This window comes from Pleurodeles waltl, chromosome 8, assembly GCF_031143425.1.
Source record: "Pleurodeles waltl isolate 20211129_DDA chromosome 8, aPleWal1.hap1.20221129, whole genome shotgun sequence".
In the NCBI taxonomy this organism is placed as follows: domain Eukaryota; kingdom Metazoa; phylum Chordata; class Amphibia; order Caudata; family Salamandridae; genus Pleurodeles; species Pleurodeles waltl.
In genome coordinates, this window is record NC_090447.1 from 1131551947 (window position 1) to 1131570129 (window position 18183).

The window sequence follows — 18183 nt, forward strand, 5'->3', positions numbered from 1 at the left end:
GGAAGAGGTGGGCTGATACCATCCTGGCTGGGTGGTACACCGGACACTCCCTTATTGTGGGGTGTGGCATTGATAGATACGATAAACAACATGATTTCTGCAAGGAGCGCCGATATGACTCGATTGAATGGTTGAGAATGCCCTTGAGGGTCCCTGGAGGGTGAGGGATGGACCGGGTAATCAAAGAGTGGACACCAGTCACAGTTACAATTATTTGTTACTGTATTGGTATTGAAAATAAAAATTAAGCTGAATCTTCTCTCCCTCATTATATGCTGTGCGACAAATACCTAAAGAAATGACTTAATGAAGTATTAATTGCAGTATACTCATACCAGCCCTGTAAGCAGATGGCGTACGATATACCGCAACATTTATGTCATCGCTAACTAAAACAGTTGGAAAGCAAAGAAAAGCAGAATTGGTACACCCCAAATGATGTGACTTCAATATGTATACAATAGCTAATGTATACAGGGAGTGCAGAATTATTAGGCAAGTTGTATTTTTGAGGATTAATTTTATTATTGAACAACAACCATGTTCTCAATGAACCCAAAAAACTCATTAATATCAAAGCTGAATATTTTTTGAAGTCGTTTTTAGTTTGTTTTTAGTTTTAGCTATGTTAGGGGGATATCTGTGTGTGCAGGTGACTATTACTGTGCATAATTATTAGGCAACTTAACAAAAAACAAATATATACCCATTTCAATTTTTTATTATTACCAGTGAAACCAATATAACATCTCAACATTCACAAATATACATTTCTGACATTCAAAAACAAAACAAAAACAAATCAGTGACCAATATAGCCACCTTTCTTTGCAAGGACACTCAAAAGCCTGCCATCCATGGATTCTGTCAGTGTTTTGATCTGTTCACCATCAACATTGCGTGCAGCAGCAACCACAGCCTCCCAGACACTGTTCAGAGAGGTGTACTGTTTTCCCTCCTTGTAAATCTCACATTTGATGATGGACCACAGGTTCTCAATGGGGTTCAGATCAGGTGAACAAGGAGGCCATGTCATTAGATTTCCTTCTTTTATACCCTTTCTTGCCAGCCACGCTGTGGAGTACTTGGACGCGTGTGATGGAGCATTGTCCTGCATGAAAATCATGTTTTTCTTGAAGGATGCAGACTTCTTCCTGTACCACTGCTTGAAGAAGGTGTCTTCCAGGAACTGGCAGTAGGACTGGGAGTTGAGCTTGACTCCATCCTCAACCCGAAAAGGCCCCACAAGCTCATCTTTGATGATACCAGCCCAAACCAGTACTCCACCTCCACCTTGCTGGCGTCTGAGTCGGACTGGAGCTCTCTGCCCTTTACCAATCCAGCCACGGGCCCATCCATCTGGCCCATCAAGACTCACTCTTTTCCTCAGTCCATAAAACCTTAGAAAAATCAGTCTTGAGATATTTCTTGGCCCAGTCTTGACGTTTGAGCTTGTGTGTCTTGTTCAGTGGTGGTCGTCTTTCAGCCTTTCTTACCTTGGCCATGTCTCTGAGTATTGCACACCTTGTGCTTTTGGGCACTCCAGTGATGTTGCAGCTCTGAAATATGGCCAAACTGGTGGCAAGTGGTGTCGTGGCAGCTGCACGCTTGACTTTTCTCAGTTCATGGGCAGTTATTTTGCGCCTTGGTTTTTCCACACGCTTCTTGCGACCCTGTTGACTATTTTGAATGAAACGCTTGATTGTTCGATGATCACGCTTCAGAAGCTTTGCAATTTTAAGAGTGCTGCATCCCTCTGCAAGATATCTCACTATTTTTGACTTTTCTGAGCCTGTCAAGTCCTTCTTTTGACCCATTTTGCCAAAGGAAAGGAAGTTGCCTAATAATTATGCACACCTGATATAGGGTGTTGATGTCATTAGACCACACCCCTTCTCATTACAGAGATGCACATCACCTAATATGCTTAATTGGTAGTAGGCTTTCGAGCCTATACAGCTTGGAGTAAGACAACATGCATAAAGAGGATGATGTGGTCAAAATACTCATTTGCCTAATAATTCTGCACTCCCTGTATGAGCTGTATTTGTAATACCTCGTTGGAAACACACAAAAAATAAAATAAAAAGATTCAAGCAAAAATCTGTCAAAAAATGGGGGTGATCAGAGCAAAACGATGACTTTCCTACAAACTGCTATTCCTAATGTGAGTAAATTGGGAATAGTTTTCCAGCATCCTTATGTTTTTCATTAATTAGGTTTTACCATATGAATTGCTGAATTGCCAGTTCACAAAGGAAATAAATCATTATAAACTGCAGCTCAGTTGTTGGCTTTGGCTAGTGCGTATTTTTGAACAACCAAAAAGCACTGTAAAGTCCTATGTCAAAAATGGTCCACAAACAAAACAGTACATTACTTTTGTAAATTGGCCATTGATGCCTAAATTTACAGATAAAACGTCCCCTATTTGTTTATTTTTTCCTACTTATTTTAATTTTTTATTTTAACGGTTAGTTTCTTTGGGAAAATGTTGAGCAGTTTATACAAATCACCTGTTTTCGAATTTTGTTCACTTTTCATAAATGGATAGCTTTCAAGGTTCACCAATACATTTCATGCTAGTTTCTACCACAAACTGCAAGTAGGTAGGAGCCAGAACATTTTTTAAAAATCGACTACCGATTCGAAAATCACAAATACTGTTGTAGTTTTTTACAACTTTGCTTGTTCCTAAAAGCTAGGGAGATAGTGAATTTAGCACAGCAAACCTTTTGTGGATACCCTTTTTAGAAAACAAAATGCTGTATTTTGGCTATTTGATCAGGTCCATCCAGGTGAACTCACAACCTCTAGGTAGCTTTAGAATACCCAACATGTGGGGAAGATAAAGGATGCAAAAATGCCCTCTGTATACCTTTTGTGGGACAAAGGTTAGGAAGGCTTAAGCTTGAAGTGCCCCATACATCAAAATAAGCTTTGTTGAAGCCAATAGGTCTCACTTATGTGAGAGCTATTTACTTTGCCATTGTATTTTAGCCATATCGTAGAAAAGCGTGGCTGCTTTTCAGCCTGACTAAAAGTTAGTGGTGTAGAGAAGAGTGGAGTGCTGTAAAATGGCATAGAGTGAGATGATGTTGAGGGGTGTAGAGTGGCATAGAGTAGTAAAGTTGTGGCTGTAAGTAACTAAAACATCAGTAGAGATGGCAGATAGAGTGAAAGCAACATAGTTAAGAAGCCATTTGCCTGTGTTTGAAAGTAGGAAAGCACGTTGCACATCTAGGAATAAAAAATAATAAAGTGTGTGGTGCAAAGAGATGAGGAAGAGCATGCTCTAGGAGCTAACACAAGAAAGGAAGGGAAGCCTGCTGGAGCTAGATTTCAAATGAGTAACAAAAACAGTGAACGGTATGCTATGAGTGGGTTGTAAGCCCCTGAATTTTAAACAATACGTCTCGAAGCACAGCACATGAGCTGTGTAGGCGAAACCTAAAGAGAGATCAGCATGGCGTGGGAAAATCTTAAGCAGCTTTGGAGTTGAATGAGACATATCCTACTTATAAAGGAAATCTCCTCTCTTTAGACCACCTTGCTCTCTTGAAAAGAGGAAACAATGTTTTTAATTGCTTTGTTAGAGTGGTAATTAGAAGTATTTTCACTACTTTTGACATAAATAATCCATTCGGTACAGTATTGTTCATGGTCTAGGTTTTGTATCCGTTTCATTTTTCTGTATGGTTTATTAAGTTTTTAGATTCATTTGTATTACTCTGCAAATGTGTATAAGGAATGTTCAAGTGACAATAAGTTTGAAAAAGTAACAAATTAAGTAGTGTTCTCTATTATACTGTAGTTTATTTTAGTCACAATTGTTATGTTTTTGGTCTTTCAAATGCATTGCCAAAAGTGGAGTTTTACTGAACAGAAGCTGCATTTCTGCCACATCACATGAGTACTTTATTTCTAAAACAGATTTTTAACAAATAACACCCAGTGAATTCATTACAACCAAGCGCAGAATAATATTTATGTTGTCCTTTTTAATTAGACAGAAGAAAGAACTGTATGGATTGAAGCTGTTACAGAAGATGGTCAAACATACTACTATAATGCAGAAACCAGAGGTAACAAAATTATACCAACACCCAGGCATTGTCTGAATTCTAGTCCGTTAGTTTTCTTTAGTGCATTGACTTTCTGGGAATTGAGATTGTGATGAACAGACTGGGTGAGGTGTGTCTCATTTTCAATATTGGCTGCAAATATCCAGGAAATTACTGACAAGCTATTGTTATTTGCACCTGTTAGTAACCTCAAGAGGAACCTTTGAGTTAATCCAAATGACCTACAGAATTTTTATGTTGTGAAGGATATTTTCATACGCACTTCATAATGGAAGCACACTTCCTCGATTACTTACTGGCGAAAAAGAACATTTTCAAAGTGTGTTATATTTTCTTTTATCGACGGACACCACCATGTAATCAATTCTGAGCTTTACTTTTGCAGATAATTTCCAGGCGTGTTAGTCCATTTGGTTCAGTTGAAGCAAACACCTGTTACTAGCAGAGATGTTTTAAGGTGTGGGCAAAGTGGCCTCTGGCCGAGGGCCTTCATTTTTAAAGGGACACCATCATTAACCTTTCAGGACAGCTGCCACACTGTCTAGAGGTAAATAAATAACCAGTTTGTTTGTTTACTTTTATTGAACAAGCCCAGGCTGTCTGGTCAGTCAGAGCCCTACCAGAGAGATATACAGAGATAAACAATATACCAATTTAATTCTGTTTGATTCAGATAGCACTTTAACTTTTCTCAGTGCGAAGACCTAGCCGTGCTGCACAGGCCTTTAAATGTATTTTGCATGTGTCTCTGTGCAGCAAAGATTGGCATGGTGTTGTCCCTCTGTAACTGCAATGTTCTTGTGGAACTTCTGTTTCTAGGCGGTGTGATAACCGCTTGCTGACTCCTAACGCCAAATACCTATCACTCACAGCACAGGCTGTGCAGAAAACGAAAGAATCCATGAGCACCACATGCCCGAATGGGTCTGTCAGACTAGCTACTGAGTAGATTGTGGGTAGAGGCTTGGTCGGACCACTTATCTTTCTGGTTTTCTGGCAGGTAAGTTACATTTCAGTTTGCAGTGATGAGTGACATATGCGCTCTCCATGATTGCAGCATCTACATGGAGCAGCTGCTGGACCGGTGCAATCAAGGCCTAGTGCCACCTGATTCAGAGTCCCTGTTTCTTACACAGCAGGTACAGGACTGCAGAAAAACAAAGAAACACTCCATATGCACAGACCCAAAAGTTGAGACACCAGTCCACTTCAACACATGAGCAGGCTTTTTTAGGCTGCTAATATGGATATTTCTCTGGTGCTGTCCAGCCAGCTAGATACTATTTGCTCCAGGGTTGGGCCCAGATGTAGCAGATCAAAGGAAGAGGGTTGTCAATGGTCCGGCTAAAGTAACCAACTGTGTGAATGAGCTGAAAACAGATACGAAGTCCAGAGTTGTTCTGAGCAGGGCTCCCAAAATATGTTTTGTCATGAGACCCCAAAATCCTTAAGATGTCTCTGGCTACCAGTCTCAGAATCTGCTAGTTTGTTTTTTTAAATAGTTAAGGACTGGATACCTTTTTGTCCTTCTACCAAAAAGTGATGATGTAACCCTAATTCACACCAAAATCATTCACGTGGCCTAACCCTTTTCTATGACACTTAAATGGTAAATTCCTAATTTTTCTTAGCAAATTGGTAAGCTATGGTTGAATACTTCCTTAACCAAAAAGGTGTGAAAAGCTGTTGTAAATTTCAAATATTTGTTTGCTGCATGTGCTTTTTTAGATCACATACTTTGCATGCTCCTTCCATGTAGGGTTGGGTGCAGGTGTTTGCAAGTGGCTTTTCTTTCTTTCTTTGAAGAATATTTAGGTCTTGGGATACCTTGTGGCTTCTCCTTTAGTCCATAAAGTGCTAGACTCCATTTCAGATAGTTTGTTTACCCTTTAGCTGCTGGGACGTCCCACCCCCAATACCACCCGACACCCTGTTTCTCTCTATTGCCTGATACCCCCACACCCCCTGTCCTCTTCCGTGCGGACCCCATTTTTGTATGGGGTAGTTCGCGCTTAGGGCTCCATAACATTTTTACATATAAGGTATCCACACCAAATTTGCATTTTTTTTTTATACCAACATCCTGGGGTTGTAGAGATACCCAGGGTTTGTGGATTCCCCTTGAGAAGACCTAGAAAATGCAAAAATATATAGCAAAATTGAGGTTTTTGATCTAATTAGGGAAAAAGTGCTCCAGACAATAGTGTGTGGATGTTTCCCTAAGAGTGGCATGTACAAATGCTTTACCGTACTAAAGTCACCATCTTCCGAGCTTTCGAACATGCAGAGCTGCATAAAAAATAAAAAAATTCTGGCACAGTTTTGGCATTTTTTATTTTTATTTTTTTTAACAGGTAGCCTATTTTTCCTATTTTTTGTGATCTCAACCTAATTCCAGTTTGCGGTGGTATCCTGTGTGAAACCTATGGGTGATAAAGAAAAGCTGTTGATTTCTGAGTAGATAATATTCTGAATTCAGCAAAGTATCATATGTGTAGATCCCTCAAGGTTTTCCAAAGGAAAATAACTTGAAATATTGAAAATGAGTAGGAAAAAAACAGCCATTTGTGACAAGTTTCATCTGTAACTTTCTGTTACGGTGGCCGATTGACAAAAGCAGTATACTATTACGTCCGCTAGACATCCCTGGTTACAGGGATATGTAGGATTTGTAGCTTCTCCAAGTTCCTAAGGTACCCAGAGGCAACAACTGAGCTACACCGTACAATGGTTTTTCATTGAGTACTGAGTAATAGACCAATTCTTATGACAAAAGAGGCAGAGTGAAAAATGGAAATCAAGGAAACTTAGGTATTTCTGAAATGGGCACAAGATACAGAGTTTAGGAGAAGTGGTTATTTCTACATCTCAAAAACAAAAAGAGGGAGAAGGAGGATACAATACTGGGCCTGCCCTCCTCAGTAAATAAAGTCACATAAGGAGCCAGCAGGAGGAGGTCCCCACAGCAAAAACAAGGAAAGAAAGATCTTCCTTTAAAAAAAAAAAAAAAACCCTCACTCACCAGGGCTACCCCTTGGTGACATGCTTCACGGTAACATTCGGCCCCCAGGGAGGTAAAAATAAGTAAAGGATCAAGAGTGTCTGTTTGATGAAAGTGTGACTATAAGCACACACCCCACCCGGCGGATCTATGACACCTGAGCCAGTAACCTACAAACTATTACTCTGACACCACATAAGATAGGTGTAGTATTCTCTATCCTTTAGCATGCAAAGTACTTGCTTGTATATTTGATCTTTCTGTGAGGAGTTCAACCAGAGAGTCATCCTTGGTCCTGACAAAAAGCCTAAGGGTAGGCTTTGAAACGTGTAGCCCAGGAAGGCAGGTACATAATATACCCTACTTCCACGTACCCCCCTCCCCCTTTTTTAACCATACCGCCACTAGGAGATCTATTAAAGTATCAGAACCGCTAGGAGGCAGGTATTCTTAACCTCTTCAAGACCCCCCACTCCTATCTTCCCCTTCACCTGAGTCACATTGACAAAACGATACAAGAGCTCCCATGTATCTTGTAGGTTGTAGCACGCCCTGTTCCGCAGCAGAACAGGATCAGTCAATCAATCAGTTTTTGTAAAGCAGAACTACTGGCCTTTGAGGGTCTCAAGGCACTGGTGGTGGATCTGGGCCTCATTCGAAGAGCCATGTTTTGAGGTTCTTCCTGAAGATGGTGAGAGATGGGCTTTGTCTGAAGTGTGTGGGCAGAGGTTGTTCCAGCTCTTAGCTGTGAGGTATGCAAAAGATTTTCCTCCGGCTGTAGTTTTCCAGATGCTTGGGTTTGAGAGCTAGTACCTGCTGGGCAAAGCGGAGGGGTCTGACAGGGTTATGGAAGGAGATGCGATGGTTCAGATAGGCGGTCTAATGTTGTGCAGCACCTTTATAGGTTTGGGTGAGTAGTTTGAAGGTGATTCACTTCTCTACTGGGAGCCAATGGAGAGTTCTCAGATTTTGGGAGATGTGTTCTTGGTGGGGGAGGTTCAGGACGAGTCTTGCAGCGGCTTTCTGGATGAGTTGTAGTTTCTTGATGTTCGTTGTTGTGGCGCCGGCGCAGAGCGCATTGCCATAGTCGAGCTTGCTAGTGACTAGTGAAATTAGTGGGTGATTATTTTGCGGCAGTCCACCGGGATGAACCCTATCATGAAGCATGCCACCAAAGGGTAACTGAAAGGTCGGAGTCGTCGATGTAAAGTAAGTCCTTTATTCATAAGTAAATGCGTATAACAGCTCCTTCACCCGTTCCTCCCGCACCAACCTTTCTCCACAACTGCCAACCCTCCCGCATTCCACATTCCCCCGATGGCTCGTTCCATTGCACGGAACCCATGACAACGGCACGAGCCATCTACACGACTCAACACATCTTTTCCCTTTACAACAAAATTAACAAAACGATAACTAGAATGCAAAATATAACATACACATAAATTGCAAAATTGCATGAATCATATTGCAGTGCAAAATTATCTATAACTATATACATGACAAAATTTCATGTAATGCACTTCGCACACATCTACATCAATAAATTTACTCCAAAACATAGTCATTAAATCTCTCAGGTGGGATGATTACTCTAGCAGGACGTTGGCTGGGTGGATTGATTATTCTAGCAGGACGTTGGCTGATAGAACCTTTGCAAGAGTTTCGTTCACCACTTCCATCCGACATACCTAACAAACCTCTATGTTTACTAGTATTGGTCAAGGAAATTTTGTCCTTATTCCACCATTTGCCGTCTTCCAACTTAACGGCACTATCACCAACTTGTACAATTTTCTTCCAACCACTAAACCTAGATTGGCCCTTAACTCCTATTCTCGGAGATTTCACCCTCACCCAATCTCCTTCCTTCCAAACAAATCTACGGTGATGGGATTGTTGCATACTCTGAACATTTCTCTGTTGAATATACTTCTGTTGGGCTTCCTTCCGTTTCTCCATCACCTTGTCCACTCTATACCAAGGTGCTTCGAAACACCCCATCCACCCTCTGGTTAATTTGGATGATGGAATGCGACCACGTAACAAAACAAAAGGAGACACCAGTGTATCAGCATTGTTAGTGGTGCGTATAGCCCACAACAACTTTGCCAACTCAGATTTACAATGCAAACCACTAGCCTTGGACAATTGAATATTGTCTTTGAGAACTCTGTTAAATCTCTCTACAAGTCCGTTACTCCTAGGATGATACAAGGAAGTCTTTGAATGTCTAATACCCCAAAAATTCACAAATGCTCTAAATTGACCAGAAGTAAATTGGCTTCCATTATCTGTTAAAATTGTGTCTGGAATTCCCTCCTTTGCAAAAACACCTTCCAACCACTGGATTATACTACTAGAATCTGGAATTTTTACAAACTTGACTTCTGGCCATCTACTATAATAATCAATGAGTACCAAACCGTACTCTTGAGATCCATATGATAAATTGACAGGTCCAATTATATCAACAGCTATTTTGCTCCATGGTTTGTCTGGTACTCTTACAGCTTCAATTGGGCTAGGTGCTGTGATTTGAGATTTGTCACTGACAGCACAACACATACAATCCCTTACAAAATGCTCCACACACTTGTCCATGCCAGGCCACCAGAAGCTATCTCTGATCCTCCTCTTCATGGCTCTTATGCCGATGTGACCCTCGTGTGTCAAGTTCAAGACTTTTCCTCTCATACCCTCAGGCACTACTAACAACTCTGACCTAAATAATAATCCATTGATTACAGATAATTCGTCAAATACATGTTTGTACTTGTTACTTAGATCCTCTTCGGAATCCCATTGCGACCATCCTACAACAACCCCTTGCATGATTGATTTAATATCCTGATCCTTCTCACATGCATTCCTCCATTCCTGTTCATCTAAAGCACCATCCAATTGTTTGTTTACTAAACACACAACCACTTCATCATCCACACCCTCAGATTTATTCTCTGCAGCAGACATTCCAGAAGAATCAGTGTTAGTTAATCTTGATAAACAATCAGCTAGGATATTTTTCCTTCCAGGAACATACTCCAACTTGAAATTATGTTCAGACAACCTGTACTGCCATTTGGCAATTCTAGGTGTAGCTTTTCCTGCACCTTTAGTTGTAAATAGTTGCAACAAAGGCTTATGGTCAGTTCTTACAGTAAATCGAGTACCCCACACAAATTATCTAAAATAATTTATGCCCCACCAGCAAGCTAGGGCCTCACGCTCGATCACTGAATATGTCGCTTCGGCGCCTCTCAAACTCCTTGATGCAAATGCTACAACTTCCTCTCTACCATCCCTTCTTTGTAATAAAACAGCACCCAAACCTTTTTGGCTGGCATCAGTCATAATGATGGTACAATCATTGGTGTCAAAAGGCTTCAGTGGAATGGCATGAGCAATTTCTCTTTTTATATTTACAAATTCATCATTGCAATCGGCATCCCACAAAAACTTTGTGTTTTTTTTCAACAAATTCCTTAAATTGTAAGATTTATCTGAACAATTGGGTATAAATTTCGCATAAAATTCTATTAAACCCATGAAGGATCTTAATTGGTCCTTATTTTCTGGACACCCAAAATCATCAATCGCTTTCACCAAACTCATCTTGGGTCTGATACCATTCCCTGACAACTCGAAACCCAAATAACTTACCGAGGATACACCAAAACAACACTTACTAGGACTAAGAGTCACTCCCTTTGATTTCAACACTTCCAATACCTGACATAATCTTTCGTCATGTTCACACATATCCTTACCGTAAACCAAAATATCGTCTTGAAATGCCTTCACTCCACTCATTTCCCTGAACATACTCTCTACTGTCCTCTGAAAAACAGCAGACGCAGAGGCCAAACCGAACGGCATCCGCTTGAATTGAAATAAATCAAAAGGTGTTATGAAGGCTGTATAGTGTCTAGAACTCGGATGTAAATTAATTTGATGGTACGCAGATGTCATATCAAGTAGGGAAAATATTTTCCCATCCTTGATGGACGATAACATTTCTGAAATGTTGGGAAGAGGGTACTGGTCCACCCAAATTTGCTCCTTAAAGTCACGCAAATCCACACACATGCGCAGTGAACCATTAGCCTTACGGGCCAAAACTACAGGTGCAACCCAATCAGATGATTCGATCGGTTCTATTATATCCTCCGCACACAACTTATCTAATTCTTTTTTTAAACCATCTTTCAAAGTGAGGGGAACTTTGCGCACCTTATGGATTATGAGTTGGGTATTGTTTTTAACTTTGATCTTATGAGAAAATCCCTTGTACAAACCCACGCCATTTTTAAAAATTTCAGGATAGCGAAACTCCCACTTATCACACTTAACTGAAGATACCTGCATATATTCCTTCCTCATTACCACTTGATCAGGGTTATTAGGATCTAATACTATTTCCAATTTGCCCTGATCAAACCACCCAAGGAGACACGCATCATCTTTAGCCACATAAATTGTAGAAGATGTAACATTATTCTTGAATTTAAGTTCAGCATTGAATTCTCCTATCACCTCGATGGATTTCCCTCCATACCCTATAGGTCGAATTAGTGACTGAGATAAAGTGAGTCCTTGACTTTTGAAAAGATCATTCCACTTGTCTTCGCTTAGAAGTGTGAAAGGGGAACCGGAATCCGCCATCATTTTAATCTGAATGCCATTTATCTCAACTAGACAATAGGGTCTTTTCATACTATGTTTCAAACCATTAATTAACAAATCATTATCATTAACAGGGATGTGGAATTCCTATCGCCCGACGCCCGGGACATCTTGTTTGGGGTCAAGGGCAACAAGTTTTTATGTTCACTTTGTCCTTTGGACAAGTAGGCCCAACCCTCTGCAGCACAAACCCTTTGGCTGCCTGTTTACAGAGAGTGGAACTCTCTGCAGTTGAGGTAATGTGTTTCCAAAAGATAATGCTGTTCGAACTTGTATTTATGGTTCATTATTTGAAAACCTTAATTATTAGGGTGAGTGCTGTAAATAAATGTTTTAAGGTCACACTTCACTACTGACGTTGGTTCCAGTACAAAAAAAACTAAACGTGTATACACATGTTTGAAAAGTTTAGGCTATGAGGCTAAGTATAATGCTCCCAGAATGCTCTCTGATTAGATGCAAATGAAGTGTCAATTAGTCAAATGTTTTGATGCATGCTAGTATTTCCCAAAAATATTTCGAATGGAAAATCAGTGTAACCATTTTCAACACGATTATGGGAAGCATGAAAATAAACAAACACTGACAAAGCCAACTGATCTGACATATTTTTTATAAGTCTTTTAGTTTCATCAATGCGTGTCTTGTTTTGACATGGCTTTTGTAACACTTTATTGTTGTGGGAGCTACCAGGCCCTCAACATTGTAACAAACACTGGCAAAAAAAAAAAAAAACGTTTTTGAACTCTAAAAGCACACGTTGCCACCAGTGGCATAACAAAGGCCCCGCAGCCACCCTCCAGGGGGCCCCTTCAGCACAGCACCTGCCCTGAGTGAGTCTGGAGAGGGGGCTCCTCCATGTTCTTTGCAAAGGGTCACCCTCCAGTTTCGTTACGTCACTGATTGCCACTGTTGTTCCTGACACTGAACAAAACTACTTTGTGTGCCAATATGCTCCTTGTGGAAGAGAAGAATGCGATCACTCACAGTAAAGTCAGCCGAAAGAGAGAGAAATAGAAGTTTAATAAAAACAAAATGTCTTTGTTAACACCAGACCTAATTAGGGACCAAGACCCACATGTAGGTAGCTTTTTGCATGTCGCAAACAGCGACTTTCGCTGTTTGCGATGTGCAAAAAGCACATTGCGATGCACAAACCCAGTTTTGCGATTCAGTAACCTGGTTACCGAATCGCAAAACGGGTTTGCGACTCGCAATTAGGAAGGGGTGTTCCCTTCCTAATTGCGACTCGCAGTGCAATGTAGGATTGTTTTGCGAACGCGGGCGCAAACCAATCGCAGTTTGCACCCATTTCAAATGGGTGCTAACACGGGGGACCCCTTCCCCATTGTGTTTTCGTTTTTGTAATGCATCTCGTTTTCCTTTAAGGAAAACGGGCTGCATTAAAAAAAAAAAAAAAAAAAAACGGCTTTATTGAAAAGCAGTCACAGACATGGTGGTCTGCTGTCTCCAGCAGGCCACCATCCCTGTGAGGCCACCATTCGCAAGGGGGTCGCAAATTGCGACCCACATCATGATTATTCATGAGGTGTGCATTTGCGAAGCCCTTGCGAATCACAGATGGTGTCAGGGACACCATCCTACATTCGGATTTGCGACTCGCAATTTGCGGGTCGCAAATCTGAACCTACCTACATGTGGCCCCAAATTCTTAAAGAAAGTCACAAAAGTGCACCCATGGTATATGTCGTACCCTTATAAAATATTTGTGAACTGTATTTTAGCATGGGTAAATACGCATGTGTAGATTTTCTCATGTGAAAATCTATTGAGCATTTGCAAGTTCATTTTCCCTCCAGCCACTTTCTTCCCAACCCTGGAAGAAGTTCTAATTCTGCCATTGTCAGGAGTAAATGTCCAACCATTCTTATTATGGGAAAATATTAGAGAGAAGCTGGTGAAAATCTTTAAAACATGCAGGTTAGTAGGTTTGCAGACTCAAAGGCATTCCAGCCCTGGAACTATTGCTTACTGCTTCCTCCAGCCCCAGTATGCAGATCTGCAGAAAGGTGGAAAAACAAGGAAATTGCTACAGTAGGGATTGAAACTGCAAGTATTCAAGCCCTACTATGGTAGTAGCCCTGGCATAATCAGAGAGGCTATTATCAGAGCTCTTACATAATGAGATTGCTGCCATAATTTGGCGCCACACTACATGGCACCAAAGGGACAAGTAGATCTTTTTACAGGACAAGTAGATTTGAGAAGCAGCCTGTCCCGTGGACAAGTAGATATTTTAATAAATTCCACACCCCTGATTAAGAACAAATACTTCCCCTTCATCACTACTAGAAGAAGGGGCATTATTAAAGACAACACTGTTGACTTTGTTTGATTCTTGTTTGGTTGCTTTTGTAGACTTACACACTAGCAAAATGTCCTTTTTTATAACATATGGCACACATCTTATCAACAGCCGGACAAAATTTTGCATTTCCCAAGTGAGCCGTGCTGCCACACCTATAACATTCTAAGGTTTTATTGCTAAACTTCTTTTCAGTTTTGCTAAACGTAGCTTGAAGCGAATTGCTGTTCTTTTTGTTCCCTTTCTTGTAGAAACTTTTAACCGCTAGCACATCTGGTCGTGGATTTTTATATTCAGAAATAGACATTTGTTCCATAAAAGACACAGTGCTTTCGATCCTGGTGGCGATTTCTAATGCTTTTTGCAGGGTAAGATTTGCCGTGGATAACAAAGCCTCTTGCACCTTCTTGTTGTTAGTCTTTTCTACGAGTTGGTCCCTGATCATTTCTTCCTCGAATTCTTTGTAGTCACATGAAACTGCTAAAAGTCTTAAGGCACCCACATAATTGAAAGCGGATTCACCTTCAGCTTGAACTCTCCTATAAAATTTGTGTCTTTCTAATGTAAAATTTTTACACTTGACAAACCTCACGTCCAAAGAATTAATTGCAGTTTCATACTCGTCCTCTATGCCATCACCTTCACAAGAACTGTAACCTTAGGCGTGTATTTAAGAATTTTGCGTCCTTCACACCCCAAACAATGTCTAAAAATGGCAAATTTCCTCTTATGGGTGAAAGTTTCACCTTCAAGGGCGTCTAAATACGCTTCGAAAGCCTCCTTCCACTGTTCCCAATCAGAATCAGGGGAAACAGGATTGGGAATAAATGGAGATGGTGGAGAAATGGATTGGTGCATTTTAATATGTATGCGTCTTAATTGCGCAAACAGAATAAAACATGCACTGTGTTAAAACAAATGTGTTGCCACCCGTAAATTGCAAGGCGTATGTATTATCCTACGCATTGAATTGTCTTCAAAACAAAATTAAATACTTAAAGATGGCCGCTTGACGTAACTTGTCCAATAATGTAAGTTGAACCAATTTGAAATGGCCGCTAAAGGTGTGCGTGTCACCGTGACACGCAGATCAGATATGCACGACCAACATAAAATGGCCGCCAACTTTGAACAGCGATGAAACGCCAACCGCCCACCCCAAAACGGCGTCCGGCGCTGAATGGCCAACCAGCATTGACAATAAGAGCCTGCCTCCACGGTTGGTTCTTACTTGGTAATTGTGTCCCGGAACTTCTTCCGTATTTCCTGCGCCGACAAAGTGTAGCCGAAGGAATCCACTGTGACAGGAACCGAAGCGATCTTGCGTAGGGGAGAAGAAGCTGATTATATGCTTCTATAACGTCCTCAGGTATCCTCATCGCCACTGAAAGGTCGGAGTCGTCGATGTAAAGTAAGTCCTTTATTCATAATTAAATGCGTATAACAGCTCCTTCACCCGTTCCTCCCGCACCAACCTTTCTCCACAACTGCCAACCCTCCCGCATTCCACATTCCCCCGATGGCTCGTTCCATTGCACGGAACCCATGACAACGGCACGAGCCATCTACACGACTCAACAGTAACCCTGGTGGGTGAGAGCTTTTAAAGGAAGATCTTTCTTTAATTGTTTTTTCTGTGGGGATCCCACTCCTGCTGTTTCTACATCTACATTTGTGGGTACCCGTTCCAGCATATGATTTGGAGGGTACTTTTAAAAATCTCATCTTTCTTATACATTGGCTTACATTTGAAAGGCACAAATGCAGCACAATGCAGTTGGTAGTAACAAATATTCTACTAGTCTATGCATTCACATGCTCCTGATAAAAATGGTACCTCACTTGTGTGGGTAGGCCTAGTGCCGCGACGGGGAAGGGCCCAAAACTTATTTTGGTGATGATAATTATGGTAGGTGTACAAATTAATCCTGGGATTGGCAACCATGTAGGGAAACGTATCAAGCCCAGACATTTCTGAGAAGTCGACATTAAGGGGAGTCCAGGCAGGTGTCATGTGGATCCCCCAAAGTTTTCTTACCCATAATACCCTGCAAAGATGAAACGTTGAATAAAAACACTATTTTTCCTTGCATTTCTGTGACGTAAACTACTGGAATAGCTAACAAGCACTTGCTATGCAATGGATCTTGTGTTTACTCGAGTTAGAGCTATTGCCCTTGTAAATTCCTAAATAGACGTTTCTTGCTACATAAATTGAAAATGAAAAGTAAAACAGTTGACATAAACAAGCTGACTCAAAGCGGCACAAGCATGAGCGCGGAAAAGAGACACAAATGGAAAAAGAAGTTCACTCGCAGTCAATTGTATCAGCAAACACACAACCATCCATTTAACAGGGTTGGTGTCCAATGTGATACCAAAACCACCCCAAGGAGGGACAAACATAAAGCATTTACCAATGGTAACAGGATTTTTGAAAGGGAAGCCCAAAAACGAGTGAAAGTGATGGGCGTTCGGTGGGCGTGGTTAAAAGCCCACAAGACTTAGAACAGGTCAAAGTGCTTGTGCGCACAACCTAAAAACAATCTCCGCTCTTGTACTGTGCAAAGAGGGGGGTTACCCAAATCGCACAAGTAGACCAGTAGGACTGCAACATTGGTTTCTGCACTAACCCCATTTTGAGCATAAGGTACAAACATTAGTTCCACTCCTCCAGCGAAGTCGGCGTCCACTCACCTGCCCTAAAATGAGGCTCTAGAGTGCCATCATGCTGCCTCAGAAATTGTTTGGCACTCAAGTTTGTGTGCTGCACAATTAGCTTGAGGAAGTCAACATCTAAAAAGAGATTGACATAGTCAATTGGCAAAAAGTTGGCCGTATGAACATTACATCCAACGTTGCCAGTGAGAGGCCGAATTTGAGGCTGAACTAAATTGGGGGGCTGCCAAGAGAGCAATCAGACTGTGCTTGCTGCCACACGTGCCTTGTCCCTGGGTTTGTGTAACCTGCTACTGTTGTCCCACTGCACAGACTGTGCTTGCAGATGACAGCACAACCGTAAATAACACTGATCACCTTACCTTGTCTTGTTCCCTACATCAGCATGTTCTCCAAAGGCACTAAAAAAAGAAAAAGACAGTTTTATATCACCTTGGCACATACCCATCAACACAGCCTTTAACACTGGTGGCGCCTATTGCGATAATCGTTTCTTCCACACACTCCCCCATATGACCTCCTCCTTGTATTCCCTCACTACCATCCAGCAAAAGTGACCCTTATCTCTCCATAACCTCTCTCTCTCTCTCATTTGTTTTAAAGCAATGGTAACGGCTGACTTTACTAATTCACTCAGCTATCCACATCAAAATACAGATCTGTTCTTTGCAGCAGGCATAATAACCCTCTGCGCTATTTTATGGCATGTCAAAATTGCCACTAGACAAAAGTCTGACATATATATATCTCTGCCTCTCCCTCTCGCAGGAACATAATCACGAGTGATCTTGACATTTTTATTGCTGCCTGTTATCTCTTCGAGGGTGTGTGCGTGTATATATACACTTATATATGTGTGGTTATCCTGGGAGCCGATTGCGGCCACCAGGGAAACCACATGTATAAAAGAAGAAAAAGTGACATATATAGAAAGAGTTCTCTCTCTCTCTCTCTCTCTCTCTCTCTCTCTCTGTCTAGCTGCAGATACACATGCTTTTCATAAGTCCGCCATCTAGTGTTGCGCTCAGAGTGTTACAAGTTGTTTTTCTTCTAAGAAGCTTTTTCGAGTCACAAGATTGAGTGACTCCTCCACTCTGTGATAGTGCGCATGGGCATCGAGTCCTTTGTTAGATTGTTTTCTTTCCGCCGTCTGGTTCGGACGGGTTTCCTCTCGCTCCAGTAGATCTTGGTTCGGCACTATCTGAACGTCTCTCTTCTTTCTGTAAACATTGGTATTGTTTTCGATCGCATTTTCTCACTTATATTCGATCTGATCGTATCGTCGGGATCGGTTAAACACCCTTTTGGGCGACCGCGCCCTTCTCGGGCCTACTTCGACTCGTGGTTGTGGAATGATGTCAGGCTGATGGATCAGACTCCGTTTTGCTTTTGCCCTCTGTCACGCC

The 18183-nt window shown here is 41.4% G+C and overlaps 1 protein-coding gene across 1 annotated transcript in view; it reads left to right on the forward strand.

The window, feature by feature from the left end:
• WBP4 (WW domain binding protein 4) overlaps window positions 1-18183 on the forward strand; it is a 386635-nt gene that overhangs the window by 195511 nt on the left and 172941 nt on the right. The window contains exon 7 of the mRNA XM_069203523.1: window positions 4010-4085. Coding sequence (XP_069059624.1) covers window positions 4010-4085 — 76 coding nt within the window. The remainder of the gene's footprint in view (window positions 1-4009; window positions 4086-18183) is intronic.